Source organism: Cololabis saira, chromosome 14, assembly GCF_033807715.1.
Source record: "Cololabis saira isolate AMF1-May2022 chromosome 14, fColSai1.1, whole genome shotgun sequence".
Lineage (NCBI taxonomy): Eukaryota > Metazoa > Chordata > Actinopteri > Beloniformes > Belonidae > Cololabis > Cololabis saira.
Genome location: NC_084600.1, coordinates 27294211 through 27319343, shown reverse-complemented (window position 1 = coordinate 27319343; position 25133 = coordinate 27294211). Strand labels below are relative to the sequence as shown.

General features: G+C 46.1%; 1 protein-coding gene across 2 annotated transcripts in view; it reads right to left on the bottom strand.

The window, feature by feature from the left end:
• Positions 1-25133, bottom strand: part of clip2 (CAP-GLY domain containing linker protein 2) — a 48065-nt gene that overhangs the window by 4480 nt on the left and 18452 nt on the right. The window contains exons 4-14 of one of the 2 annotated variants that reach the window (XM_061740285.1): positions 17446-17570; positions 14350-14563; positions 12835-13032; positions 12645-12748; positions 11410-11470; positions 9251-9301; positions 6838-7197; positions 5295-5870; positions 5154-5211; positions 2729-2812; positions 44-200 (exon numbers count right to left, since the gene is read on the bottom strand). In XM_061740285.1, the coding sequence (XP_061596269.1) occupies positions 44-200; positions 2729-2812; positions 5154-5211; positions 5295-5870; positions 6838-7197; positions 9251-9301; positions 11410-11470; positions 12645-12748; positions 12835-13032; positions 14350-14563; positions 17446-17570 (1988 nt within the window). The remainder of the gene's footprint in view (positions 1-43; positions 201-2728; positions 2813-5153; positions 5212-5294; positions 5871-6837; positions 7198-9250; positions 9302-11409; positions 11471-12644; positions 12749-12834; positions 13033-14349; positions 14564-17445; positions 17571-25133) is intronic. The other variant, XM_061740286.1, reaches the window with a different exon arrangement.

The following is a 25133-nucleotide window of genomic DNA, read 5'->3' as shown; positions in this document are numbered from 1 at the left end:
CCGGAGAGGGCTGGGAGGGAAGTAAAATCAATACAGCCATTACCGCTCTTTCTTCAGCAGATCCTGGCTGATGCTGACCAGCTGCCCAGAGGCATCGTGGGATTTTCTGGTCATGGACTCGAGCTCGGCCTCCAAACGGTTCTTCTCCTTGGCCAGGATTTCAGCTTTCCTTTCCCCCGAGTGAACTTTGGCTCCCAGGACTAGCGGGGAGAGAAAAACACGATTCCCAGATAAGTGAATGGTACCAGCTGGTTACCGGCTGTATCTACCGTATCTACCAGGTGTACCAGCTGTATTTACGGCTGCTGGGTGCTTATGTGAAGGTCTAGGGATTAAAGGGCCCACATTACGATCATCTGCAGGTTCATCATTTTATTTTGGTGGGCATTTCAGTCTTTTTAGAGACTCAGGGCCTGATTTACTAAAGGTTTGCGTGTGTAAAAACGTGTGCAAACTTGACATCACCCGCAAACCAAAGTGCAAGCTGATCTACTAACAGCGTGCAAAGAGGACTGCGCCTCTCAAATACACAAAATAGCACACGCTATTCATTTACCGTAGTACTTTTGCCCTGATGAATAATCAATATGGGGCGTACCCGCCAGGAATCGCTAAATACTGGGAGGGAAAGATGCAAATTGGTCCATTTACCACGCGCAATGAGATTTACCAAGCCTGAAAGTAATTGCGGGGATTGTGATTGCGTCTGTATTTAATACGTTCGAAAGGAAGGTGCTAAACTCCACATGCAAAAGGAGAAATATTTTATTTGAATGTTAAATCGAGTATTATTCAGCAAAAGGTTACCACAGGAGGCACATTAATTTTTTTATTTGTGATAATAAATAAATCACGTGTTTTCATGGAGAAAAAAGTGTTTCTTATTGTGCGCCTATATGTTCTGCAGTTGTCATACCCCGGTGTTGTGCCGTATTCAGCACCCCTGCCGTGAAAAGCACCCCCTCGTCTGACAAAAATGATATTCTCATTCCGTGTCACGTTCTGTTTAGCGTCCAGTTTTGTGTTAGTGATTCATGTTTAAATGCGCTCATGGATTCCACAATAGTCATACTTTCCCACAATCACAGTCACAGATAACAAAAATCGGGTAAATGGTTATTGATGTCATTAATTAATAGCCTGCTTACTGTGTTGTCTTCCATAATATTTGTAAATATATATAATATAAACTCCTAAGTATGTGTTTGTGTGAGTGTGTATATATAAATATATTGAAGTGTCAGTGTGTTGTTTTTTTTCTTGGTCTACTTATCATTGAATATACGAGGGGGTGCTTTTCACGGCAGGGGTGCTGAATACAACAATTTGCCTCTTCCACTAATATCTCTAACTCCAACTCGTCAAATTTCATTTTGCGCTTGCGACTATATCCTGCTTTCCATCCACTCTCCATGGCGCAAAGTTTGCGCCGCAAACCGTAAGACGCGCAACACCTCATTTAAATACTGCTGTTTGCACCTGTTTTCAATTGCGCACGCAATCTTAGTTGATCACCCGCAAAACACACAACAGCACGCGCAAACTTTTTCAGTGCACACGCAATTTAGTACTCTTTATTTAGGATCTTAGTAAATCGGGCCCTTAGTGAGGTTCCTTTGGACCCGCCTGTGCAGGACAAACGGGTGCAGAAGACAGAGGGACGCTCATCACATGAAGCCACTACAGCTACAGCCCTTCTCATCTGCTGCACCAGACACTTCAAACAGCTCCCGTCTCTTGAAGACAGGCGTTGTCCGAGTAGCTTTCTCAGTGATGTGATAAGCTAAAGAAGACGAGGCTGGACTCCAGCATGACGTTTCAGATGGGTTAGCATTTATGTCCTTGGTGGGAGACAAGAACTCTGTTCAGTGTAGATTTGTAACTTAGCGGAAAGACCCAAAACACAGTAAGAGCTGTTTCACCCCCTGAACCTTAATCCAATATTTAATAAACCGCGGTTTCATCAAACTACAGAACCACTAACTTCAGGTTGGACACCCAGTTGTGTATAGGGTGAATTCATGGATTAACCTGCTCGAAGTGATAACAGCATCTCTACAAACCAAAGAAACTCGAGACAGCATGTGTGTTTTTACTCAGACAGTGATCTTCCAAGGAAGATCGATCTCGTAGAGTTTAATACAACGGCTGGACAGAGCAGTGTCTGCAAACCACATCGGCACTTAGCCTCAGCGGCCTCCAGCGGCCCGTAGGAGATTTTTCCTCTTCTGAGCCCATGTCTTCATGAGTTCCTGAGCGCTAAAGCTTTACCACTTCCACAAAAATAACAGGGATGTAACCTTGCAGCGTGAATAAGATAATGCCAGCAGATGATTTGATTGTAATGCATTTACAGCTCATTTTCAGTCTTCACTTATGTTAATTACTCAGACTCTCAAGGAACAACTAACATCAAAATTAGGTCTTTATGCTTTACAGATCTTTACACAAGATAGAATTATAGTCTTTTCTCCATGATAAGATCATATTGTTCATATAGGATCCTTTTGAGGTGACTCAAAAGAGATGACACGTGCAGTTTAAATCTTATTTAAGTAGGATGGCCTTATCAGTCATCATCATCCAAAACCTAAACAGAAACTTTACACAGAAGACGAGCAGCCTCTGCAGTAATGCGGTGTTGTTGATCATTTTCATAGAAAACCTACGAGAACAAAGACATCAGAGCTTGGAAAAAGGCCATCATGTGGTAGATGTGGGCATTTACCTCCAATCTGTGATTTGAGGGCCTCGACCTGGGAAGTGAGGGTAGAGACTTCTTTTTCCCTTTTCATTAACTTCTCCATCGTTTCTGAGGGAAAGCAAGCAGAGTGATTTGAAATACAACACCAATCATGGCCCTGGTGACTGGATAATGTCAAAGTGTGTGCGGTGCACACTAATGGTCTGAAGTAATGTTACCTCCTTATCACTCATTTACCAGTTTATAAGAAATCTTTGAGCAAAGGAGTTGTATTTTCATGCTGATTTGAGCTTTCAGTGACAGTAATAAATGATCAACTCATTCTAGTCACAAATCTAAGATAATTTAGCTGCCATTATAAGCTTTAATTTATGATTGAACAGGTTCAATCTGCTTTTCCGTCCTTTTCTGTGAGGCGTATTCCCCCCTCATAAGTGTTATTAAATTAAATTTGAGGCACTGCGGCAGCCAGCAGCTGCCCAGCTGAGATTAGCACATCTGGCTCTGATGGGCTCAGTTTCAGCTAAATGTCTTCATCAGTGGATGTGTGCTGGCTGGCTCTACATGCACAGCAGTGTACACAAAGCAGTAGGGGTAGCTCCACTGCTAATACATGTTAAAACTCAAAACAGGTGCAAAAATGAGACCAAATAAGCAAAAACTAAGTTTCTTTTCCCTTTCCTGTTTCACAAAGGAGGCTCAAGAAACTCAGAGTCAAAAAGACTAATTCGGAGTCAACAAAGCCTTGAGTTTTCGTTTTCAAGAAAGGTGTTCAGAGTTGGAGTATGCTGACTGAACACCTGCTACAATCCGTGATTCACCATGGCAACACACAGTGAGTGGAAGTTTGTTGGAACCGTTTCATATGAATGACGAATGAATGTAGTATGTTGTTATCAATATTCACTGACATGTCGCCACATCCTGGTGACTAAAAAACTAAAACTTGAAATGTTGAAAATGAGCTAGGCTATAAAACATATTACAGACAGGTAACTCAAAAAGTGACATGCTCAGTTGTAGTCAATGCTGTCGGCTTCGCTGGTGGCTTCTTTGCCAGGTTTTTCTGAATGTTGACAGCGACTCCTATTTGTTCCAGCTAGCTACACTTTTAAGACGGTGCTTTGACACCATCCTTTCATGGGGAAAGGACGGTGATGTGAGCTATGTGGGCAAGCACGAGCTGCAGAACTGCAACGTGTCAGGCTGATGTTTGAGTCCATGCCTGAGGCCCTGTTTACACGGAGCAAAAACAGAGGCGTTTTCATGCGTTTTGGCCGTTCGTTTACACGAAAACGGAGCTCAAAGTCACCAAAAACGCTAATTTCTGAAAACTCCGGCCAAAGTGGAGATTTTCAAAAACTCAGTTTTCACGTTTGCGTCTAAACAGAGGAAAACGGAGATTTAGGCTTCAGAACGTCACATTATGCAACAGAAACGTCACCAGCGTCATGTGTGCGACCTGTGTTTACAATTAGTTTGGCCACCGTCAATATTTTCTTGTATTTTACCTGTTTTATATTCTAAAGTCACACTTAAAAGTAACTCCACTTCTCTGTCACTCCAAACGAAAGACTCTCGTTCCGTCTTGGAAGTAAAGCCTGAATTATGGTCCCGCGTTAAATCGAAGCAGAGCCTACGGCGTAGGGTACGCGGCGATGCGCGCCGTACGGTGTGCGTTGCAGCGTACCCTACGGCGTAAGCTCTGCGTTGGTGTAACGCGGAACCATAAATCAGCCTTAACTGGAAGTTACACGTCACGTGTCATTTGTTGATGTTTTTTCCAGGATTCTGATTGGCTGGCATGATGGTAACAGCCTATTTATGCGGATTCGTGTAAACGAAGAGATTTTGAAAACTATCTCGTGTAAATGATGGAATTTTTCAAAACGTAGAGGGGGAAATATCCGTTTTTGTAAATACCCGGCTATGTGTAAACGGGGCCTGAGAAAGCCAAACTTTTCTCACCTTTTTTAAAAGGTGCAAGTCTCCCACTTCACACTAAACTCCCACATTTCAGGTCCCCAACGCCTGACATCACTCCATTCAAAGTTAACGGAGAGCTAGGAAGTTGATGCTTCCAGGTCGGGTGAGCAAAGGGTGAATGCTGTCAGAAATGGAACGGCAACGTGTAAGCGAGCGTCTTTGATGCATATTTGAGTCGTTCTCAGATAACAGTTGAAGACAGACAGGTGACTGTTGACCGCTTGCCAATTTGTGTCTGACCAGCCAGCGAGCCATGGACAGATTATCTTCTTTTTTTCTCCTGACAATAGCCTTGAATCAAAGGATTAACTGTAGAACTGTAGAGGGGTTTCAATAATTTAGTGTTGGTTTTCTATTACTGGAAAGTAACAAGGGGCGTGATGCACATACAAGGAAAATGAATCAACTGAAGTCTGTGATGTATTTTACAAACAGGAGGGATTAAAATAAAAGTCATAGATACCGTCGACATTCTGCTTGAGCTTCATCTTCTCATCTGCAATTTCGTTGTCTTCTATGACCTGTAAAAGAAGTGGCATTACTGCATGGCGTCGCCACGTGGCATCACGGCAGGGTAAGTTGCAGGATTTCTTTGCTGACTCACGTTTGCATCGCGAGACGTGTAGCGGTCAGCCTGGACGGCCTGCAGCTGGTTCGCTGTCACCCTCAGCTTCTCCTCCAGTTTCTGGATCTCCTCTTGGCTCTCCGCCTGAGCTTTCTGCAGAGCCTGGTAATCGGTCATCCTCTTCTCCGACAGCTCCAGTTTGTCCCGCAGCTCCGCCGTGCTTTTGTCCCGCTCCACCTGGACTTTCTCCATTTCCGCCAGCCTGTGCTCCGCCCTCTGCAGCTTCTCCGTGGCCTCGTCCAGGGCACGCTTGCTGCTTTGGGCCTCCACATCGGACCTCCAGGGCTTGCTGCCGTCGCCCAACTGGTCTTTGGCCTCTTGAAGGCGAGCGTAGAGGTCCTCGCGCTCCTTCGTCAGCATGGCTGCTTCGATCTTTTGCTTGGCCTTGAGGTTCTCCACCTCCAGCTGGTGCTCCATCTTCAGGCTCTCCAGGGCGGTTCTCAGCTCCTGGGCATCCTGCTCTTGACCCTCCGGAGCAGCCTGGTCTCTGCTCAATGATGCTTTCAGTTCCTCCAAGGATCGCTGGTGGTCACTCACTAACGTGTCAAATTTAGTCTGTAGATAAACGAGAAAATCACTTATTTCTGTTTGGAAAGCAAGTTGGTCAAATTTTAAATGTCAACATCACTTGAGTTATTGTCATTTTGATTTCCCTGATATTTTGGTTATCAAGTCCACGACTTGCAAAGAAACCAGTTCTTGAAAAGTTGTTCAACATCATAACATATTGGATTTTCCCCAACCAGACTCCTCATGTCCGTTAAAGTCGAGCATCAAACTTGACGTAAGAGGAAAACTTAAATTGCAACAACAAAGTGTAAGATCAACTCTTAAGAGTATGTGTGTTTCTGTTGGAGGGGTTATTCTGTGGAACAGCTTAGAAGATGAAATTAAACCTAGTCAAAGTGTCAGTCAATTTAAAAGTAAGTACAGAAAAGCAGTCTTTGAAATGTATAAAAGGGAAGAGGAGATAAACTGATGTAAAGAAATGAAATGATTGAGGGGAAGAGGGGTTTAAGGGAGTAACTTTGTGTTATGGTTGTCTTTGTTATATGTGTGTTGGCGGGGGATGTTGGGAAATTAATAAGCTTTGCTTCTGCCATCCCCTTTTCAAACAGTGTTTGTTTTGTTTTGTTATAGTGTCTGTTGTTGGTATTGTTGTTTGTTTTGTTCAATGGTGTCCTGTAACTTTCTGTTCTTGTTTTGTAGCACGAGAGTTGTGGTTTTGTTGGTTTGAAATAAATAAAATGAAGATGATGATGAACTTTCTTTCTCTCCCTGAGGAACACTGTTTCTGGTGAAACATGGACTGAACACTGGCTGTAAACTTTATTTCCATTTACGAGTCACTAACTTTCTTTCACTGTAGAGGACACCAAAATTTGTTTTAATAAAAGTGCTTCAAAAACATACTTTTTATATCCAAAACAACCATTTGCTTCTAGGGAACCGTTTCTCTCCATAATTCTCCATCTAAATGAGCCCCCCACCCCGTCTCTCAACGTGTGGAGGAGTACCATACCTTCCAGCCGTCCATCATTTCCATGCTCTCCTTGGAGCCCTGCTGAACTTTCTGCTTCATCTCGCTGATCTCAAGGTTCTGTTTATCCACCAGCGCCTTCAGCGACTCCACCTCCTGTTGGCCTGCTGCTAATGCAGCCTCGTACTTCCCTCTGAGCTCGCAGCTCTCTGATGCGGTCTCATGGTCTGCCGACACCAGCCCCTCGCGCAGGAGGGGGGTCTCCGGTGGAGCGCCGGCCCCCGGGGCCGCACCGCCATCCGCCCGCCTGAGCTTCGCCTGGAGGTCCTCGATCTCAGCTCTTCTGAGGCCGAGCTCCTCCTCCAGCTGCACGATGCGACTCTGCTCTTCAACGGTGGTTTGCTGAGGAGACAGAGAGCAACACGCACACAGAGTTTTTCCTAGCACTTTTAAAAGAATTATCTCTCTGCCGCGACAAGTGGAAGAACCTGCAGCAGAGGTTGGACTCAACGAAAGATGAAATCAAAAGGAAACTCCAAAATGTCCTTGCAAATACCAGAAGAGGAAAAGAGCATTCCAGTGGATACATAGATAAATGACAGCAGCTACGTGGACAGCAGCAGATTGTTTCAACGTTTGGCTCCTTCCTTTATCCAAGGATTCAAAGACCCCATTCCTAATAAAAGCAAAATGCGTTCTCGTGAAACTGAACAGACTTCATTGTTTTGGTTTTCAGCCCTTTGTCACATTTTCTCTCTTTCTAGCTGATTTGCAAATTGCTTGCACCAGGTGAAAGGGCTGCTGGGTACAGCACCACAGTTACCACCAGGGCTACGATCAAAAACACTTGAGAATACCAGCTTCTGTAGTCAAAGAACCGGGGAGAACTTTATCAGGACTGAAGTCTTGACTGATGTGCCTGCAGAAGTCTGAGCACGGAGGTTCTGATCACATTATTTCACAGAGATACCCTCTCTACATATCATCATATCATAGTAACAGGATATAAAATCTAACATGAGCTGATCACATCCTGAATTACAAGGTCATATCCTTCTGATCATGAGGAGTTCTGCAGGATTTCCAGGAGTAGTTGGGAACATGTTTTGGATCATTGGACCAGCTCTCACGCCTGACACTCACAAAACATCAGAGTTTCTCCCTTCAAGCCGCAACCTCCTAACGCTAAGACTGGGGTCGCTCGCTGGAGGGTCAGTGTCTGCTAGAGTGCTGATTCTGGTGGTCCGGGACTCCACAGCGGGTCGTGGACCCGTCCAGTGGGTCGCGCCACTTGCTTCAGGTGAAGGTAAAGCTACAGTTGCTCTGCGTGAGTCTTGTACTAGTACAGTATTAGTGGGTACTTAGTGGACCTACTTGTTGCACATTTGTGCATGAAACTGTTGCACGAGCTGTTGACTCTGTACTTTGGGGATTAAATGCAACTTTTTATTAAATAAATGTTAGAACTTGAGCATTTTCCTCTCTTTGGGTCTGGTCACTGCGACAGGATGTGGCGCATGTCTGCGAGCGGTTTAGGATGCTGCGCCGAAGTTTAGACGGATGAAAAGTTTCAGCTTTCCAAAGGTCATGAAAAGTGTCTCATAGCTTCAGCCAGCATGAACAGGAAAACGAGTGAATAGGCTGAATATTTTTCTATCAATGTGTTTTTGGCAACTTAAAAATAAAGCAGCAATTTTTTTGTTCTTTCTGACGCCGCAGAGCTGGTGCATCTAACCCTAACCCTAAAGAGCTAAAGGGCCCTAAAAAGCTGAAGAGAGGAGCCCCCCAAAATCAGGGAGTGGTTCTTTGTGGAGTTGCTGCGATGAGCATCAACTTACACAGCAGAAGTTCATCTCTTATAAAATCAATGATTTATTCGGCTGTAATTCCAAAGTTGCTGATTCATACGGGAATACCATCAAAGAACCGGCTCCAACCACCTTCAAAACAACTCCAAAGGTATTAAATGCTTAAATTCCCCCCAAAATAAGTAAAAGAAGGAGCCAAATGATCAATATGTCACTGTCCAAAAATGTTTGCAACTATATGTGCAGAGTGGTGGAAGATGACAGAGCAGCCATTCTCTGATCAACTAAAAGCAGCCAAGCGAATATAATAAAGCCATCAACAGTGTCATCACACACACACACACACACACATATGCACACACATGCACAACTGCAACTATCCTCCACACATCTGCATCCAATCACGCTAAGAAGAAGATTGTTAATGTCAACCACGTGGGAACAACTCCCAGACCTCAGCTGCAGGTTGATCTGCATCCGAGACGCTGCCTGAACTGCATCCAGATCACAGCACACAGGAGTGAAAGAGGAAGGAGTCTATGCAGGTTAATAATCCCTGACAGCATCTGAAGTTGATTTTGAAGTCAGGAATCGAGATAGCTCGGCAGCGGATCAAAGCCATGACACAATCACGTGTGCGTTTTCACCTTGGTTCTCTTACCCAACCGCAAGGACGCTGCAGGATGACTGCGTCTTCCCTGTTGGCAGAAGCAGGAGTCCAGCGTTTCAGTGTTTTATCACGTCTGCTGTCTGAAAGCTGAAAGCTTGTACGGGTGTGATTTGTGGAGCATGGGTGTGTTACTGAAGAGGCTCTCCCCCCGGAGTGGACGTCTCTGTGATTTATACCAGAATCAGCCACCAATCTCATTAACTATTTACCAACTTCCCCCGTCTTAATAACCGAAGCCCTGGCCCATCCGCTGCAGACGCTCTCTGGAGGATCCTGCACATCACAACCTGTGGAAGAAGTACACGGCGGTGGTTCCACCTGCGCCTCACAGCTGGAGGGTGGAGGAAGCGGAACCTCAGAGATGGACAGGGGCAGTAAAACGCTGAGGCGGGAGCATCAGCTACTGCCGTCTCATTCACAGGTGGAGGAGTGAAGCAGGCTGAATTGGTGCATCCTTCGTTCCTCGGCCCATTTATCCCATAAGAATGTTGGGAAAATCCAAGAAGGGTCTAAATTAAGATGGCAATCAAGGTGTAGTGAGTGATTGATTCGTTGTTTTATTGTTTAGTAATAACTGATTTTTCTCGTCGAGCTCCACTGAAACGATTCTTCTGCTGTTGATAATCTTCCGGTACCTTCCAGCTGTCCGTCACTTCCAGTTTCCTTGAGTGGCCCACTTCTCCTCCCTGGTTTCTTGGGGTTTTTTTTAAATGATTTTCCTTTCTAGTTTTGTCTTGTTTTGGTTTTAGAGCAGATAAATGGAACAAAACATCAGTTTTTCCGGTGTGGTTCTGAAACAGAAGAAAATTGCAGATGCAGAGCCGACTGACCATTTTGGTGCCCTCCGGGCGACCGCCTACATCGCCCATGCCGAGAGCCGTCTCTGGAACAATGCACGAATTAGACTGCACATCTGATGGGATTTGGGTCTGTTTTAGATAATTTTTAGTTCTGACAGGAATTCGTGACTGTGATTTCTGACCCAGCGTTTTAATCAGCAGTAGTTTTCATGCTGACAGCTGGCGGGTTTGAAACTTTTCAACAAGCACAATCGCCCCGAACAAAACCGCTGCTGAGCATGACCTCCCCAGCCTCCATCCTCCGGCCGTGCAGACGTCCTCAGCGGTACCTGTCCACCTAATGAGCGTAAACTGCCTGGAGAGCTGAGTTTAATACCGTAGGAAGCTGGTCCGCCACATCTCAGCAGCGAGCGCCGCTCTGTTTCCCCCGTTAGTGAGACTCACCTAGTCTGGTCTGAGATCTGTCGGTCGGCGTCCTCAGCGGACAAGCCGGCAGCATCTCCGGCAGAAACCAACTTGTTATTTTACCATTTTGAAACCTTGATTTTGTATTTTTTTGTCTTAAATAATTCATGTTTAGAGGTAGAATAAATAGGATAATTTAGGATTGCACTGCTGCATTTACATGGAAATTCAATAACTCCCGAGAAAAAATGCAGTTTAAACCAACGCTTTCTTTTGTTTCATCCATCCATCCATCCATCCATCCATCCATTCATCCATCCATCCATCCATCCATCCAGTAACTTCATGCTCCTGAGCTCAGGGCACCAGGCTGAGCACAGATGCCCAGACCTCGGTCTCCCCATCTCCTCGCTCTCCTCTGGGAATATGCCATGGCACTCCCAGGACAGCTGAGGATCTAAAGTCTTCAGCGTGTCCTCAGTCTTCTTCTGGGTCTCCTCCCAGTTGGACGTGCCCAGAACATGTGGCCAGGGAGGCTTCCTAACCAGATGCTCGGACCCCCTCAGAGGAGTCTACGGGAGAGTCCAGCCACCTGTAGGAGGAGACCCATTCCAGACCCTCTTCTCTTCAGCAGCCGTGCCTAGACCCCACCAGCTGACGGAACAGGCCCCCCTCATCTGAAGAATTATAGCTATCAAACATTTACCCGTGGCTTCACGTTATATCTGCGCCCTCTCAACCCACAAAATCGCTATTTGCTGAACTTTATACGTTCAGAGTTGTCGGAGGCTGGTTTGCACATCTGTCCGAACACTTGGACGTTGTCTGGACGTTACACAGCACAACCAAGCGCTGACTAAAACACGGACCTGTGATGATAAAACACAGCCATCTCATTACCCGTATAGACATTAGTAATGCTGATGAGTACCTCCAGGTCTCCTTTGGTGATGGACTCCTCCTCTACTCTGAACTGCAGGTCCTCCACTTTCCTGCAAAGAGATCAGGGGAGAGATTACCCAGCAGGCTTGGATGGAGCAAGGTTGTTTTCTGGAGCAGCACGGCAGACTATCGGGTAAACACAAACGGTTGCTTGTGTTGACAAAAGCAGCTTCAAGTTTTGGTCTCGTTAGCCTAAGAATAGGGTTAGGAGTTAGCCCTAACCCTAACCCCAATCCCTAACCCACAAAATGTGATCTGATCTTCACTGAAGTCACAATAATCATGTTTACGCTGTTAACAACAAGCAGTTTATAGTTTCTCATGTCACATATCAAACATCCCCAACGCTGGTGGAAAGGTAAGTGAAGCAAACTTTAACTGGAATCAGAAACTTGTTTGTGAGAATGATCCACTGATGTGATTCAAGCCTCCCAAGACAGAGAACCTGAAGACACTAGAGCCATCGATCTGAACAACGAACCCAGAGTTCAACCCCCTCGAAGAGAGCTGTGTCTCCCGTCACACCAGACGTCCCCACAAACGTGTAATAGGTCAAACATTCCTCAGCGCTATCCAGGACGGGCACAGAGATGGAGCTCAAGGATCCAGCACTTTCCTGCAGCACTGCGGATGCAGAACGGCTGCGTTCCACGAAGACACAAGAAGTTATAACTGTTTTGTTCTTTTTATCAACTTTAACACATTGAGTGTGTTTATAATTGTGACTTATATGAAGACACATTTCATGACGAATGAATCCAGTAAATCTGAAGGGTTTTTTTTTAGTCTGCAGCCTGGTCCTGTATGAACCTATCTGTGATGGGCCGTGGCCTTGAAGCCGGTCCAGTCTGACTGCAGTGTTACGCTCCGCTGACGCTAGTAACAGAGATGGACGAGGCTCGTGCATCTGAGCAGAAGCTCTGCTTAAGCAGAGACATGACCACAGCTGACAGGAATCCAGCCAGTCGAGCTGTTTTCCACCGCCTCTGGACTTCATGCCAAGCTAAGATCGGCCCATCTTGATCCTCTCTTCGGTAACCGTTTCCCAGCATATCTAACTAATCCTTTGAAAATAAAACCCGTCTCGAGACCCTTCAGGCAGGGCGAAACCCTCAACTGGACCGGCTCCAGGCTTCATCTCAAACAAAATCCACCGTGACAAAGGAGCCCCTGCGGTTAGCCTCATTCTGATCTCAGCAACATGTGATGTTCGAGCAAGATCACCTCTTCTCCTCTTCCAGCTGATTGGCCAGTTCCAGCTTGTCTTTCTGCGTGCCGGCCAGCATGGCTTTGACCTGCTGGAGCGTGCTCTCGTTCTCGGAGATGTACTGGAAACAGACAGCAGATGATTGTTTGTGTTCCACGACGCACCAACGGGGGCCGGCACGGGCCGACCCTCTTTGCGCTCTCGTACCTGCACGTGCTGCGTCTTGAGAACGCTCAGTTCCTTCTCCACCTCACAGATGTGGCTGTTGGCCTTGGCCACCTCAGCTCGCTCCAGGTCCCTCTCGGCCAGAAGCTGCTCGATGTGCTGCTGCTTCTCCTTCAGGGCTTCCTGCAGCGCAGTGGTGCCCGAGATCTTTCGGGCGTAGCGCGAAGACGTCTCCGTCAGCTGGAAGTGACAAGATAATGAAATATGATTGACATGTGGGAAGAGGAAAAGCTCTACAAGCTTTTGCCAGCCTTCTGCTCTGATCTCAGCTTCAACAAGACATTAAAAACCACTGAGATATAGTTTAAAAAGACAACTGCATGTTTCTTTATCTTAACTTGATTGCTTGAATAATATCTACACCTTCAACATCGTCAACGGAAGCATCTCTGCTGCACGGTGTAATATTCTGTCCGACCACTAGGTGGTGCTCTTTGAAAGGTTTCCAAGGAAACCATCATTTCTTTTCTACAGCTTCCGTTTAAAACAGGAAAAGGAAGAAAGAGCTTTTGATAAAAATAAGAGTGAACTGAGAGCCAAATTCAGAAAATGAAGATTTAAAAAAAATCAATAACGAGACAAAACTAATTCAGGTGTGACTTTTTCACGGAGGCTTCACTGCTGGACTCTCCTGCAAGGACACAGCGCTAACAAGCCAGGTCTTAGCTCTTCATGCAAGCACCAACTTCTGCTCTGACAACCTGCCTCATACATCAGGAACAACCTCTCGCTGCTTACAGACTAACAATAAATAAATAAATAAACTACGTCTTTGTGCAGCAGAGATTTCAGTGCAGTCGGTCAGACAATTCACAAAGCCTGCTTTCAGCGCTGTCTGACACCGCTGCCAGCAATTAGGGGAAGTAAAAGGGAGCGCTCTGCATCCAAGCGCTGGCCCCGAACCAGAAGCTGAATCAATCTGAGATGCCCCCGTTTGTCCCGTTTGGGTCGCTTTGTCGCCAAGCGTTTCTTAAGGGTTTGAGACGAGCTGCGGTTTCTTTGTCACGCAAAAACAGAACACGTAAAAAGTGAGTCCGACTGTTTGACTGCTAAACTTTTGAGTGAGTGGTGTTTTGAAATGGACTTATGAACGATTACACCGTGAAGCAACGTGCTAATATAGTTTACTTATTCACTGTAAAAAAAACATTTGGGAAATATTCTCATTTGTTTTCTTGCAAACAATCAGATGAAAGGATCCTTGTCGCCCTCCTGTCTGGACCATGAATGTCTCTTGACCACTTCCAGGCAGCTCAGGTTTGCATTCAGATGGATGACAGTAAGTCTGGCTCCGCCCAAACGCAAACGCCCTGCTCATTTGTTTGCTGACGAAACTCTGCGTCACTTCAGACAAGCCTGCTCATCAAACCCTCTGCAAGAAAGCAAATCAAACATCTCCCCCTCAGTGTCAAACGATCCCTTTGAGCGGCGCGCCGCGCCGTGCACGGACAGCCCCTCTGCTCTCATTGTGAGTCTGAAGCACTGCAGCCGTCTTACAAGTCCAGCTCGGCTCGGTCGTCCACCCACGGATGAGGCCACCGAGCTGACTGAACTGATGGAGGAGCTGCTGGGGCTGTGGGCTAGAGAGGACACCCCCATGGCGACCCTCTTGCTCTTCTTGGCCTTGGCGGGGCTGGTGGAGGGGAAGCCGATCCGGATCACCTTGTGGATCGGAGCGAAGAGGCCGAACTTTTGGAGACACTGGAAGTACCTGCAGGATGACAGAAGGGAGCTGCGTCACAACAACCTGCTGTCCTACCATATAAACTTGTTGTCACTATGACGACCAGCAGGAGGAGACTCCTACGGCTGCAGAGGTAGCAGGTGACCACCTCTGGAACCACACCCGTCTTCACATGCGTCCTGCATCTAAAACATATTTTAGACACTTTTCTGTCACTTTACAGAACAAAATGACCATTTGTGATTCATAACAGAGCTTCTTGCTCCTCTCCTTCCTCTACTTCAAGTTGTCTACATCAATGACAGCTGCTAGTTTTTCTTTCTTTTACCTAAAAAAGTTAAGGAACACCCTGTCCATCTAAGCATGTTGTGAAAGCAAGATGTCTCCTCAAATGTTCGTACAACCTAGGGCTGGGCGATTTTGGACAAAAATAAAATCCAGTTTTTTTTCTCTGAAAACCCGATTTTCGATTTCAATTTCGATTTTTTGGTAAAACTACAAAAGACAATGGAATAAATTGTTTCAAATATTTTATCTTTATTTTTAAAGAAAAATAGCAAACAAATTTCCCTATTGGGAATTAAGTGCAATTGAAAGATACTGTAAATCCTCCTTGAGTTTAGTAAAGTGACAACATTTACAATTTTCTTGACCAAACAAAGATGACTAGACTAGCTCTGTCTGTAATGCAGACAGCTGCAAGAAAGGAAAATCGATTTTCCGATTTTCCTTTTTTTTTTTTAAATCGTCTTGATTAATAAATCCGATTTAGATTTAAAATCGATTAATCGCACAGCCCTAGTACAATCCCTGCTCTGACTGGTCAGCTGTGCAAGAACGTGGTTGCCTTGGTAACACAGGGGTGTTTTTCATCATTGTGGTACTTTTACTCTATTACCAGGGACAAGGATTTCTAGGAACTCTATTGAACATTTTCCTGCTGCGGGTCGTTGATTGGACGTGCTGGAGATGCCGTTATTCCGTTGTCTCCGTGTCCCCCTGGCGTCCGTGTTGTCTCCTCCCAGTCATGGCCACCCTTACCATGTTAGCAAATACAACAACCATCTCAGCTCCTAACGTTGATGTCATCATCGCAGTTTGTCTCATCTTTGTTGCTTTCTTCTTTTATCTTATTTGAACAATCTCTTTCTTTGACAAAGTGGCAGTGAGCAAATTAGCTAGCACCCACTAGTGGTATGGGGTGGTAGTTTGCTCTGTCACCGTTAACGCCGCAGTGGTGCACTAGCACCACCTTGTGGTATGAGGTGGTAGTTTGCTGTGTCTGGAGTAAAGCAGTACAGTACTCCGGTTAAGAAACTGCCATGTAAATAGGAATGTTTATCTAATTAAGAGCATAATCAGAGTAAGCAATAACCGCATTAAGACAGGGGTGGGGTTGGTGGTATGCCAGTCATAGTTGTACTATGAAGACATGCAAGCACCTTAAATGAAATATGACAGGCTTTTAAGAGTTTTCATGGTATTTTGCATTAGTAAATGCCACGAACACAACTCCTCCCCACCGGTCTTTACTACGTAAGCTCCTCCGGTGCAGAGATCTTTGCAGGGTTTAGAAACGTTGCAGGATGATGGTCCACGACGTGTATCTGCTGCCGTCTTTTAGCAAGTACAACATTGAACATAAGGAGCTGGACTTGAAGCTTTGGCACGATCTGAAGCCAGACACTCAAAACAGTATAATCATAATAATCATAATCATAATAATAATACGTAGGTTTCATACAGCGCTTTTATAACGCATTACTGCCCCAGTGAGCTTGTTTTTTTGAGTTATTCAGTTTTCTCGACGTGAGGTGGAATGTAAGGAGGGACCAGGGTTGCCAGATCTCAAGAAAAATAAGCAAATCAACAACAAAAAAAAGCCATCTCCATTTGCCCAACTGTTAACGATTATGAATCCTGTAGACACTTCAATATTGTCTTGCTGAGATAAAGAACAACGTAGTCAGCATCACAATGTAGATGTTTCCCTGCTCTAACACACTCAGCTCAACTGAGGGTTAGGGTTAGTCTTGTGCAGACCTTGGTGACGCCCTGATGGGGACTCAGGTGTGTTGGGAAACGTCTACCACATGCAGGCCAGTGGGTCATGAGGACAGAGTGGAAGAACTGACGTAAATGAAGACTGAAAGGACAGAGGAGGACAGCTCTGTTGCAGCCTCCCAGGTTTGACACCAAACCAATTGTGTTATCAATTATCTGCAAACAAATTACTGGAGTTCAAATATTTACATTTGAAGGATCTTAAGACTTTGGCAGAAGCGTTTACATCACACAGCAGCAATGCGTTCGCAAATGCCTGCTACAGTGCAATTTGACTATGTTCCCCCATCTCATACATTTATAATTATTATTAATACATTATTATTATATTATTACTATTATTATTATTGTTACTATCATATCACTATTATATTATTATTATTATTATTATTATTATTATTATTATTAATATTATTATAAAACTGTACAATATTGCTGCAAATTGTATTTTATCATCACACTTTTTTATTATTGTTATTCACTGTTTCACTGATGTTCTGGCCTGTTCTGGTTCTGGTCTGGTCTGGGTCTCTTCTGCAGGAGAAGACGTGCGCTGGACGGATGCGCACGTCTCTGCAGTCTAAACATAAAGTCATAGATGGGAGAAACAATGGGATAAATACTGAAGCTAAACAGATCAGAGCAGATCTGGGGTCAGTCGGAGCGACATGCAGCTGAACAGATGGATCCACATCCTTCCCTCAAGTTCCTTTTAGGGAAAAAAAACTAACACAGGAATCCCAGGGGCTGGAAGCATGTGTGTGTGTGTGTGTGTGTGTGTGTGTGTGTGTGTGTGTGTGTGTGTGTGTGTGTGTGTGTGTGTGTGTGTGTGTGTGTGTGTGTACCTTGTACCAGCTACTGCGCCATCGTTCTTCCCCAGGGGCTCATCCAGCTCCACTCCACACCACTCCCCCTTGGCGAAGTCTGTTTCTCCCATATAACGAATTACTCCCATTTTTGAGCCTCCGACCTGAGAACGGAAAGTTAAAGGCTGAGTAATCACCCCCCCCACTTACAGGATACTAAACCACACAGACATCCATTGATTATGTGACCACGCCGTCTGCTCACAGCAAGCAGCAAGGACGACCAAGAGGACGTCCAGTACAGGGTGATCCCACTCTCGCTTCATTTATTTGAGGAAAACACAGACTCCTCGTAGCTTTTAGGATTGAACTTTTTTGCATGTAAAAGTCATCAAGTAGCAGAAACAGATCTTTCTGCAGAAAACCCCTCAGACATGGTCACCGCGGTGACGGAGAGCAACAACGAAGGAAAGTGTTGCGTGGCCAGACGATGAACTCGTCCTCGCTCTGATGCAGGCCCTGCCAGCTCGGCCTGTTGGGTAAACGCACCGAACGTTTTTCCATGCTGGGAAACATGTGCCAGAACTGTTGAGCCAAAATATGCTCCTTGTGTCCCCCGCTGACTCAGCAGGTTCTAGTGATCGGTCGGGCAGAAACTGCTAGACGTGGATCTCGGAGTCTTGACAGAGCACGTTGGCCTGCTGAGGGTTAAGTCCCGTTTACAAAACGTTGTTCTAGCCACGTCTTCCATGATTCCCTGAAGCTGAGCTGTTGTGTGACACACATCCGTAAAGCACAGAAGTAGACGGCCGGGCGGAGAGTCCAACGTTACTCTGGACCGTCTTTCCTGACATTAGTAGTAACAGTAACTAATGAAACTTATATGGATGTTACCTTAAAGAAGCCCAGTATGGCCGGCAGGGCCACCAGCCTCTTGGTACCTCACATTTCGACCAGTACAAAATCAACCAAACCAATCAAAACGAGGCTGATTTATGCATTTACTTATGCCGGATCTTCCAAAAGCCACTATTCAAAACAAGCAAGATGGTTTCAGAATTGCTGATAACACACTCAATGTGTTTTTACAGATAAACATGTTGATCCAACCCTGACCCGATAAACATTTATGGTTTGGACTCTGATCTGGTTGTCGCTCCACCCACGTAAAATATTTAGTTTCTCTAAATGTTTGATGCCTGTTCAACCATTGGTACCGTTGCCGGGACCTCCAAGTTGAATCCAGAAGAACCAAAGTATTTTTTGTGTCATGAAGGAAGAGTTTTCTGAGGTCGGCCAGGCGAGCTTAAAGGAGACCTTCTGTCACCTTTAATAAATCCTTGTCAGGTGAACATCTGGGTTGAAGGAATCACCTTTAATACATTAATACTATTGTTGAAAAGTAAACCCACCAGATTTCCTCAAAGCAATCACACATTACTTCCCCTGAATTCAAACTGATGTCTTGACATGAAAACCTCCAGTGAGCTGCTTTACATCACAGACGTGCTGTTTTTCATTTTCAGTGAGTGAGTTAACGTGATTTTTTCCCGGAGAAATATTGAACCTCTGCAAACATATACCCGGGACTTTTCACTGCTCAGCTCTGCTGCTTTGAAAGAAGAATAAGAATTTCCTGTTAAGAGGTTAAACTAAAGTCCACTTGTGCCACGGCACTGACTTCCAGCTGCTGAATGTGTTTCACACATGGTGACCACATGCCCGGCACGCCGACGCTCCTGGGCCTGGAGAGACGGCCCACTTCCTCCAGATCCAGCGACACTTGAAGACGCTGCTCCAGTCTTCACGTGCACGTCGGCTAACGTGGAGCAACCTTTCTGTTGTCCAGGCAGCACGTTTGCAGGCAGATTCCAGACGTTCCAACCACATCTGCAACATTTCATACTAAACATACGTTTAAAAACCAGGACATTTTGTGCAGATTGATATTCTTCAGAAGTGTGTCCAGTTTGCACATAAAGATGTAGTTGGGTTGGTTCTGGGACTGTTTATAGGGATATTTTCCACTTTTGAACCCGCTCGTGCTTCTGTGAAACTGCCGAAGCCAAACAGGAAGCGTTGCGGCGTCACCAGCCATTAAAAGTCAGATGGTCTCTGTCAGCGAGGCTGCGGGATGTCTCTCTCTTATGCCCTGTTAGGACGTCACCACGGCCCCATCATGGAGTTTGTCAGCAGCTCACCAAGGTCTGGCTCATTAATCCCTCACCCAGAGAATGACAGGGCGCATCTAACTGCCGAACACTACTACTACTGTCATTTAGCAGGCGCTTTTATCCAAAGCCACTTACATCTGAGACACACACACCATGGAGCAATTAGGGTTAAGGCCTTGCTCAGGGGCCCAAGGTAGTTCACGCCCCCACATCAGTCACCGCTGTCATACAACTCAACACCGAACCGAGAGAAGAGAGTCCTCCGTTTGTGTCCCCGATGTGTAACGTGTGTGTCACATGATGGTGATGTCAGTGCTTCAGGAGCGAGGGCTGTGAGACGACCGGGCGGCGTGCGTCCCGGCCGCCGCAGTGAGATGGATTACACTGGAGAGGCTTAGCAGATAGATGGCTTCCCTGATCGATGTGTCAGCAGCGCTCGCTCCCTTTAAGTGCTGAAAGTAATCCAGAGTGATGTGAAATATTGACTAGGGTGGAGGCTTGTGGAGCTCCCTTTTCCAGCTCCGCCCAGCCCGATGCGTAAGTGCAGAGCTTTGAGACTCGGGTCAATGATGCCACGCAGAGCTGGCAAGCACCGCCAGGACTCCAGGACAGAGACGGGAAGTTGTCCTCTGCTGACCAATAACACTTGGACGAGCTGCGACGAGGCGGAAGGGTGGAGGTGCAGTAAGGATGGATGACGGTGAAGCTTCTGTGTTGCATCACATTACACTGCAGCAACTTATCTTTTACTGTGAAATGGTAAACAACACGTCATGTTGTTTTCCATCAAATCAAGTCCCCAAATCTAAATGAAAACACAGGGACTTTAATTATCTATAAATATAAGGAGAGAAACTCTCACCAGGACCATCTGACATTTCCAAACATCCGTGAAACTAACGTTAAAACTCTTCAGGGTAACAAGGTGGACAAATACAGGTGCACGGTAGAGATCTGTGTTCAGGACCGATCAGTTAAACGCCACAGAACCTCGAGAAGATGTGAGAGGACATTTGCTCTTCACAGACGTGTAAACCCTGTCAGGTCCACACCAGGCTGAGAAAAAGCAAAGAAAGGAAAGAAAGAAACCCTGCACGAACACAAGGAAACTAAACTTGACTATGAACTATGAACACCTTGGAAACGTTTCCAGGAGCTTCTGTTTCTCTAAAAAAAAAACACAAACAAGCTTAAGTGAGGGAAGTTGAATCTGAACAAGCAACAAGACTTCTGGGACAAAGATCAACACCACCATGTCAACACCACCATGTTAACACCACCATGTCAACACCAACACCACCATGTCAACACCAACACCACCATGTCAACACCACCATGTCAACACCACCATGTCAACACCACCATGTCAACACCAACACCACCATGTCAACACCAACACCACCATGTCAACACCACCATGTCAACACCACCATGTCAACACCAACACCACCATGTCAACACCACCATGTCAACACCACCATGACAACGCCACCATGTCAACACCAACACCACCATGTCAACACCACCATGTCAACACCACCATGACAACACCACCATGTCAACACCAACACCACCATGTCAACACCACCATGACAACGCCACCATGTCAACACCAACACCACCATGTCAACACCACCATGTCAACACCACCATGACAACACCACCATGTCAACACCAACACCACCATGTCAACGCCACCATGCCAACACCAACACCACCATGTCAACACCAACACCAACACCACCATGTCAACGCCACCATGTCAACACCAACACCACCATGTCAACACCAACACCACCATGTCAACACCACCATGTCAACACCACCATGACAACACCACCATGTCAACACCACCATGTCAACACCACCATGACAACACCACCATGTCAACACCAACACCACCATGTCAACACCACCATGTCAACACCAACACCCATGTCAACACCACCAGGGGCCTGTACTACGAAGCAAGTTCAACATACCCAGGATATATTTTCCTTATCCAGATTCACTAACCCGGACAATTGCAATCACGCTAAGCGGTCACACGACGGTGGTTATCAACTTGGTATATCAACCCAGGTTTCTCCAATCTGGATATGAGCGCGTGCACATAAAAGGGGCGGTGTTTTCAGCGCATGACCAATCGCAAGCATGGAGAAGTCCGCTGTCAGAGCCGCTTATTTCAGTAGCGAAGAGCAAACAATAATTTTACGGAAATATGATGAGTATAGGCATATAATACAGGCAAAAAGCAACACAGTTGCAGCTGCAAAATGCAGGAAAGACAGCTGGCAAAAGATTGCTGACTGTATAAATGCGTAAGTTCATAGGGATATAAACATCACTGCCCCATCATTAGGGCATAAGTAGATCTGACTATAATTACAGTTGTCTATTCTGTTAAATGCATGTGTTGCTTAGATGTCTTCGTATGGCGTGTATGACAATTGTAGCCTCATTCCTTCAGCTGAAACGCACATGGGAGCAAATAAAAAATAAATATAAAAACATAATTCAAAGCGGTAAGTAGGCTCACTTTCATATCTTAGAAGTACAACAAGTACAAGGCTTTAGTGTTTCTATCACTCTCTGTTTTAGGATGATATCAGTATACAAAAGCACAATGAAATAGCATTGACATTACTTGCAGCAAACAGAAAAAAAAATGACAAGAAGAAGATCGGAGGGTGCCTCTCACGATCCGCGCACCGAGCTCCACTGGATTCTCTTCGAAAGGGCATGCCATTTTCCAAGAGAGCTGATTGGTCAGTGGGCGGTGCTTTTATACCCGGCGATCTGTATCTCGAACATAACCTGCTCCGGAGCAGGTTAGCTGTTCAGCATAAGTTACCATGGCGATGTACCCCGGTAAGAAGTGAACCACCGTCGTAGTCCTGAAAACCCAGGGTTAAACCTGAAGTTACCTCGCTAACCCCAAATCCCGCTTCGTAGTACAGGCCCCAGGTCAACACCACCATGTCAACACCAACACCCATGTCAACACCACCATGTCAACACCACCATGTCAACACCACCATGTCAACACCAACACCACCATGTCAACACCAACACCCATGTCAACACCACCATGTCAACACCACCATGTCAACACCACCATGACAACACCAACACCACCATGTCAACACCAACACCCATGTCAACACCACCATGTCAACACCACCATGTCAACACCACCATGTCAACACCAACACCACCATGTCAACACCACCACCACCATGTCAACACCACCATGTCAACACCAACACCACCATGACAACACCACCATGACAACACCACCATGTCAACACCACCATGACAACACCACCATGACAACACCACCATGACAACACCACCATGTCAACACCACCATGACAACACCACCATGTCAACACCACCATGTCAACACCACCATGACAACACCACCATGACAACACCAACACCACCATGTCAACACCACCATGACAACACCACCATGTCAACACCACCATGACAACACCAACACCACCATGTCAACACCACCATGACAACACCACCATGTCAACACCACCATGACAACACCACCATGTCAACACCAACACCACCATGTCAACACCACCATGACAACACCACCATGTCAACACCAACACCACCATGTCAACACCACCATGACAACACCAACACCACCATGTCAACACCACCATGTCAACACCAACACCACCATGTCAACACCACCACCACCATGTCAACACCACCATGTCAACACCAACACCACCATGACAACACCACCATGACAACACCACCATGTCAACACCACCATGTCAACACCAACACCACCATGTCAACACCAACACCCATGTCAACACCACCATGTCAACACCACCATGACAACACCACCATGTCAACACCACCATGACAACACCAACACCACCATGTCAACACCACCATGTCAACACCAACACCACCATGTCAACACCACCACCACCACCATGTCAACACCAACACCACCATGACAACACCACCATGACAACACCACCATGTCAACACCACCATGTCAACACCACCATGACAACACCACCATGTCAACACCACCATGTCAACACCACCATGAAAACACCACCATGTCAACACCACCATGACAACACCACCATGTCAACACCACCATGACAACACCACCATGTCAACACCACCATGACAACACCACCATGTCAACACCAACACCACCATGTCAACACCACCATGACAACACCACCATGTCAACACCAACACCACCATGTCAACACCACCATGACAACACCACCATGTCAACACCACCATGACAACACCAACACCACCATGTCAACACCACCATGACAACACCACCATGTCAACACCACCATGACAACACCAACACCACCATGTCAACACCACCATGACAACACCACCATGTCAACACCACCATGACAACACCACCATGTCAACACCAACACCACCATGTCAACACCACCATGACAACACCACCATGTCAACACCAACACCACCATGTCAACACCACCATGACAACACCACCATGTCAAAACCACCATGACAACACCACCATGTCAACACCACCATGACAACACCAACACCACCATGTCAACACCACCATGTCAACACCAACACCACCATGTCAACACCACCATGTCAACACCAACACCACCATGACAACACCACCATGACAACACCACCATGTCAACACCACCATGTCAACACCAACACCACCATGTCAACACCAACACCCATGTCAACACCACCATGTCAACACCACCATGACAACACCACCATGTCAACACCACCATGACAACACCAACACCACCATGTCAACACCACCATGTCAACACCAACACCACCATGTCAACACCACCACCACCACCATGTCAACACCAACACCACCATGACAACACCACCATGACAACACCACCATGTCAACACCACCATGTCAACACCACCATGACAACACCACCATGTCAACACCACCATGTCAACACCACCATGAAAACACCACCATGTCAACACCACCATGACAACACCACCATGTCAACACCACCATGACAACACCACCATGTCAACACCACCATGACAACACCACCATGTCAACACCAACACCACCATGTCAACACCACCATGACAACACCACCATGTCAACACCAACACCACCATGTCAACACCACCATGACAACACCACCATGTCAAAACCACCATTACAACACCACCATGTCAACACCACCATGTCAACACCAACACCACCATGTCAACACCACCATGACAACACCACCATGTCAACACCAAAACCACCATGTCAACACCACCATGACAACACCACCATGTCAACACCAACACCACCATGTCAACACCACCATGACAACACCACCATGTCAACACCACCATGTCAACACCAACACCACCATGTCAACACCACCATGTCAACACAACCATGTCAACACCACCATGTCAACACCAACACCACCATGTCAACACCACCATGTCAACACCACCATGTCAAAACCACCATGACAACACCACCATGTCAACACCACCATGACAACACCACCATGT